General features: G+C 55.4%; 1 protein-coding gene across 1 annotated transcript; it reads left to right on the top strand.

Annotated features, from left to right (window-relative positions):
- Nucleotides 1–946: 946 nt before the first annotated feature.
- On the top strand, nucleotides 947–6,181 carry LOC311580714 (uncharacterized protein; the record flags this gene model as incomplete). Its single annotated transcript, XM_084752402.1, has 4 exons — nucleotides 947–1,190; nucleotides 1,280–1,458; nucleotides 4,201–5,373; nucleotides 5,821–6,181. 4 exons carry the CDS (start codon nucleotides 947–949, stop codon nucleotides 6,049–6,051), a joined length of 1,827 nt encoding a protein of 608 aa, XP_084608528.1. The 3' UTR covers nucleotides 6,052–6,181.
- Nucleotides 6,182–6,381: the final 200 nt, after the last annotated feature.

Here is a 6,381-nt window from a genome sequence, read left to right as displayed (position 1 = left end):
ATGCTTTTCGCTTCTGTAACCGAGCTTCCCGCCAAACTCCCTATAAAGGACCCCCTAAAGACTCGCCCGGCGCGCCAGCCTCTTGGGAGACTGAAACGCCCGGGTACCCGTCCCCTTAATAATAAAGCCTCTTGCTTGTTGCAGCCGAAGCCTTGGTCTCGTTGGTTCTTGGTGGGGGTCTCCGCGTTAAGACCGCCGTGTCGGGGGTCTTACATTTGGAGGTTCCACCGAGATCGAGACCCCCGCCTGGGGACCATCGACCCAAATTCGGGAGGTAAGCCTTTGTCTTTGCGCCGGCCGGCTTTGTCGTTGTTGATCGTTGTTAATCGTTACGTGTCTCGGTGTTTGCGCAAACTCTCTGAATCTGGCAAGGGCGGGGGAAGCTGACGGGCTTGTACTCCCCCCTTGTGGCCCGGGGAGACGTCCCTGTGGAATTCTGTACTAGAACCCTGTCTCCTCCAGGGTTATTTGGGGCTCCGGCCCATCTGAGAGGCTATTCGCCTCATCTGGAAGGCGGGGGGTATGGATCCCCTGCGGCGGCCGAGCCGCCGCCTGCAACCGCCGCTTTATTTTCGCTTTGGCGCAAGCGTCCCGCGCAGGCTGTGTCTGGTCTTCTGTGTGTAGTGTTTCTCTGTTGTGTTTCGTTCTATATTTTCGGCACCATGGGTCAGACTCTTGTCACCCCACTAACCCTTACTTTGCAGCACTTCAAAGAGGTCCGTGCCATAGCGCACAATTTGTCAGTAGAAGTTCGCAAGGGCAGATGGGAAACTCTTTGTTCCGCTGAATGGCCTACGCTTTATACCGGGTGGCCACAAGATGGCACTTTTAACCTTTCTCTCATTCTACAGATCAAGTCCAAAATTATAGACCCTGGACCACACGGTCATCCGGACCAGGTCCTTTACATAATGACTTGGGAATCTCTCGTTCGTGACCCTCCTCCATGGGTCAGACCTTTCCTCATTCAGCCCCCTACTATCCCCACCTCTCTTATCACGCCCACCTTAGAACAGCCGCCGGCCCAGACTCCAGCGGCTTCCCCTGGGGCCGGTCCCCATTCCGCTTTGACGCAGCCGCCGGCCCAGACTCCAGCGGCTTCCCCTGGGGCCGGTCCCCATTCCGCTTTGACGCAGCCGCCGGCCCAGACTCCAGCGGCCCCCGCTGGGGCAGGTCTCTACCCCGCCATTGTACGCGCCCCCCCCCAAGGTCTTGCCACCGGATGAGGGACCCCTCCTGGATCTCCTGACTGAAGAACCACCCCCTTATCGGGCCCCAGGCCCAGCCTCACCGGCCGGACTTCAGGCTCCCTCGGCTCCTCCCTTGCCGGGGCCACCTGAAGATCTTGCGCCGCCGCCGCCTGAGCGCTCCGGACCCATGCCTCACCCTGACGATATTGCTCCCACCGCAGCAACCGAGGCCTCACCAATGGCCGGCCGACTCCGCAGCCGGCGCGAGGTTCCACCCCAGGCCTCTCAGGCCTTCCCCCTTCGGGCTGGCACGGGTGGCCAGGTACAATATTGGCCGTTTTCCGCCTCAGATCTTTATAACTGGAAAAATAATAACCCTTCTTTTTCTAAGGACCCCTCCCGGCTAACCTCCCTTATTGAGTCCATTCTAGTCACCCATCAACCCACTTGGGATGATTGTCAACAGCTTCTACAGACGCTCCTTACCTCTGAGGAAAAGCAGCGCGTCCTTCTGGAGGCACGCAAGAGCGTCCCAGGAGCTAATGGGCGGCCTACCCAGCTGCCAAATGAGATAGCCAGTGCCTTCCCCTTGGAACGACCCGACTGGGACTTCAATACTGAGGAAGGTAGGGCCCACCTACGCCTTTATCGTCAGCTGCTTATAGCGGGTCTCCAAAAAGCCGCCAGGCGGCCCACCAATTTGGCCCAGGTTAAGATGGTTACTCAAAAAGCAGATGAGACGCCGTCAGCTTTCCTTGAGCGTCTAAAAGAAGCTTATAGGGTCTATACTCCATATGATCCGGAGGACCCCCTCCTGGCCACCACCCTGGCCATGGCTTTTATCTGGCAGTCTGCCCCAGATATCAGACGCAAATTGGAGAAATTGGAGGAACTTAAAGAGAGTACAGTTCAGGATCTTTTAAAGGAGGCAGAGAAAGTTTATAATAAGAGAGAGACGCCGGAAGAGAGAGAAGAAAGGCTTAGGAAAGAGTCTGAAGAAAGGGAAGAGAGATTGAGAAAAGAAGCGGAAGAGAGGGAAAATGCTAGAGATAAAAAGAGACATAGAGAAATGAGTAGACTTTTGGCCACCGTAGTTTCAGGACGCCAGGATAGTCAGGGCCAGGGAGAACGGAGAAAAACCCCTGTGGATAAGGACCAATGTGCCTATTGTAAGGAGAGAGGTCACTGGGTACGGGACTGTCCCAGGCGTCCCAAAGGGCCCCGTAGAACCCCCCCCTCCGCGGCTCTCCTCAACCTGGAAGACTGAAGAAGTCAGGGTCAGGAGCCTCCCCCTGAACCCCGGCTAACTCTAAATGTGGGGGGGCAACCCGTCACCTTCTTGGTGGATACGGGAGCTCAGCACTCCGTCCTTACCACCGCACCGGGGCCCCTGACAACAAAGACTGCCTGGGTGCAAGGAGCGACTGGCGGGAAGCCTTACCGCTGGACCACCGAGAGAAAAGTACATCTTGCCACCGGTAAGGTCTCACATTCCTTTCTTCACGTCCCGGACTGCCCATATCCCCTCCTGGGAAGAGACTTATTAACCAAACTCAAGGCCCAAATTCACTTCGAAGAAGGGCACACTCGTGTGACAGGACCACAAGGGCGGCCTATTCAGACTTTGGTATTAAATTTAGAGGATGAATACAGATTGTATGAGACTGACCCCCCTGGGAGCGATACCCCTAGCCCAGACTGGCAAGCCCTGTATCCATCATCATGGGCCGAAACTGGGGGAATGGGCCTAGCTCACCAACAGCCCCCCATATTAGTACACCTTAAGGCTTCTGCCACCCCAGTCTCTATCCGGCAGTACCCTATGTCACAGGCAGCCTACCTGGGAATACGGCCTCATATTCGGAGACTCCTGGACCAAGGCATACTGACTCCTTGTCAGTCTCCCTGGAACACCCCCTTGCTTCCTGTTAAAAAGCCCGGAACAGGGGATTATCGGCCGGTCCAAGACTTAAGAGAAGTCAACAAACGGGTTGAAGACATACATCCTACTGTCCCCAACCCTTACAACCTATTGACGGGGCTATCCCCAGACCATGTCTGGTACACTGTGCTGGACTTAAAGGATGCTTTCTTCTGCCTAAGACTGCATCCCTCCAGCCAGCCTCTCTTTGCATTCGAATGGAAGGACCCCGACTTGGGGATTTCGGGGCAACTAACATGGACACGGCTGCCACAGGGATTTAAAAATAGTCCCACCCTGTTCGATGAGGCCTTACACCGTGATTTGGCCGACTTCAGGGTACAATACCCAGACCTCATATTGCTCCAATATGTGGACGATCTCCTCCTGGCAGCCCCCTCTAAGGAGAGCTGCCGACGGGGAACCCACGCCCTCCTACAAGTCCTAGGATGGCTGGGGTATCGAGCCTCTTTCAAGAAGGCACAAATTTGCCAGACTGAAGTAACCTACCTAGGTTACTCCATCAAGGATGGACAGAGGTGGCTCACTCCGGCTAGGAAACAAACTGTCCTCCAAATCCCGCTACCGCGGTCCCCCCGTCAGCTCAGAGAATTTTTAGGAACAGCGGGCTTTTGCCGCCTCTGGATCCCTGGGTTCGCGGAACTGGCAGCTCCCCTGTACCCCCTCACCAAGCCAGGAACGATGTTTGTCTGGGGGCCCACCCATCAACAGGCCTTCGAGGCTATTAAGACTGCCTTAATTTCAGCCCCCGCACTGGGGCTGCCCGATTTAACCAAGCCCTTTGAGTTGTTCATTGACGAGAAGCAAGGCTACGCCAAGGGAATTCTAATTCAGAGACTGGGGCCCTGGAAAAGGCCTATAGCCTACCTCTCTGAGAAACTGGACTCCGTGGCAGCAGGCTGGCCCCCTTGCCTACGGATGGTTGCTACAGCCGCCTTACTCCTTAAAGACTCTAATAAACTCACCATGGGACAGCCAATTACTATCTTAGCGCCCCATGCCATGGAATCCCTGGTCCGGCAGCCCCCAGACAGATGGCTCTCCAACGCCCGGGTTACACATTACCAGGCCATGCTTTTAGACTCGGACAGAGTCACCTTTGGGCCAATAACCAATCTCAACCCTGCCACGCTGCTCCCTCTCCCAGATGGGCCCGAGGATCATGACTGTCAGCAAGTCCTGGCGGAAATCCACGGAACCCGCCCTGACCTCACTGACCAGCCCCTCCCTCACCCAGACTTCGTTTGGTATACGGATGGGAGCAGCTTCCTGGATAACGGGACACGACGGGCCGGAGCGGCTATCACCACCACCGACCAGGTAATATGGGCCAGCCCTCTGCCCCCAGGGACCTCCGCCCAGCGTGCTGAACTGATCGCCCTGACCAAGGCCCTGGAACTGGCAAAAGGAAAAAGGCTAACAGTCTATACAGACAGCCGGTATGCCTTCGCCACAGCCCACGTACATGGAGAAATTTATCGGCGCCGAGGACTCCTCACCTCAGAAGGTAAAGAAATTAAAAATAAGACTGAAATCCTGGCCCTCCTGAAGGCCCTCTTTTTACCCCAGCAGCTCAGCATCATCCATTGCCCGGGCCACCAGAAAGGGGACTCTCCTGAGGCTCGAGGTAATCGGCTGGCTGACGAGACAGCCCGCCAAGCCGCTACAAGACCCCTCGACACTCTCGAGGCGCTCTCCTTACAAGGAGACACCGGAGCGCCAAGACAGCAGGACCGGAATTGGAAATTCACCGACGACGACATACAAAGACTTCAAAAGATGGGCGCGCTTCCTGAAGGCCCTGACCATTGGCGATACCAGGACAAGGTAGTCGTCCCCTCAAAAGAAACTGACTATTTGATTGACTACTTCCACAAGCTCACTCATTTAAGCGCCCAGAAGATGAAGACCCTCCTTGAAAAAGAAGAAACGGACTTTTACCTATTGGGAAAAAAGGAGGCCCTCCAGAGAGCCATTGACAATTGCCGGCCCTGCACGCTGGTCAATACCAACAAGTCCTTAAATTTGTCAGGAACTAGGGTCCGAGGACACCGGCCAGGGACCCATTGGGAAATTGACTTCACGGAGATCAAACCAGGTATATACGGATACCGGTACCTGCTGGTCTTCGTAGATACTTTTTCAGGATGGACTGAAGCCTTCCCCACCAAACATGAGACGGCCAAGGTGGTTTCCAAGAAGCTTTTAGATGATATTTTCCCTCGCTACGGGATGCCACAGGTAATTGGGTCCGACAACGGACCAGCCTTCGTCTCCCAGGTAAGCCAGCAGGTGGCCAAACTACTGGGGATTAATTGGAAATTACATTGTTCTTATAGACCCCAGAGTTCAGGACAGGTAGAGCGCATGAATAGATCTATTAAGGAGACTTTGACTAAATTAACGCTTGCAGCTGGCACTAAGGACTGGGTGGCCCTGCTACCCCTGGCCCTATACAGGGTTAGGAACACCCCTGGCCCACATGGACTTACTCCCTTTGAGATTGTCTATGGTTCACATGTTCCTATTGTTCACTTCCTTGACCCAGATATCGGCTCCTTCGCTACCAGGCCTTCCCTCCAGGCACACCTAAGAGCCCTCCAAGAGGTGCAAAATGAGGTATGGAAGCCCCTAGCCCGTGCTTATAAAGACCAGCTTGACAAACCCCTGGCCCCTCACCCATTCCAGGTCGGAGACTACGTCTGGGTCCGACGCCACCGGACCAAGAACCTTGAACCCCGCTGGAAAGGACCTTACGCTGTTCTCCTGACTACCCCGACGGCTCTCAAGGTAGACGGAATTGCCACCTGGATCCACGCAGCCCACGTCAAGGCAGCCAGGGAGACAGACCCAGACAAGACAACATGGAAGGCCCATCGAACCGACAATCCCCTAAAGATAAGACTTTCCCGAACCTGATCCGCCCCATGACCCTTACTTTTCTCCTACTATCCCTCCCCTGGGCCCCGTCTGCCAGCCCTCACACTCCAGTACAACAAACCTGGGAGGTAACCAATGAAGAGGGAGACACCGTCTGGTCGGTCACCGCACTACATCCTCCATGGACCTGGTGGCCGGACCTGACGCCAGACCTCTGTAAGTTGGCAGCCGGGTCACTAACATGGGACCTTCCCGACCACACTGACCTCTCTAATCCCCCGGCTGAAAGACTATGCGTGCCAAATGGGATAGGAAGCACTCTCGGGTGCTCCGGACAGTTCTACCGGGCTAATCTTCGGTCCATTCAGT

This window comes from Acomys minous, assembly GCF_964271855.1.
Source record: "Acomys minous genome assembly, chromosome: 13".
NCBI lineage: Eukaryota > Metazoa > Chordata > Mammalia > Rodentia > Muridae > Acomys > Acomys minous.
Note: the sequence above shows the minus strand (reverse complement) of the source record. Positions and strands in the feature narration are given on the sequence as shown.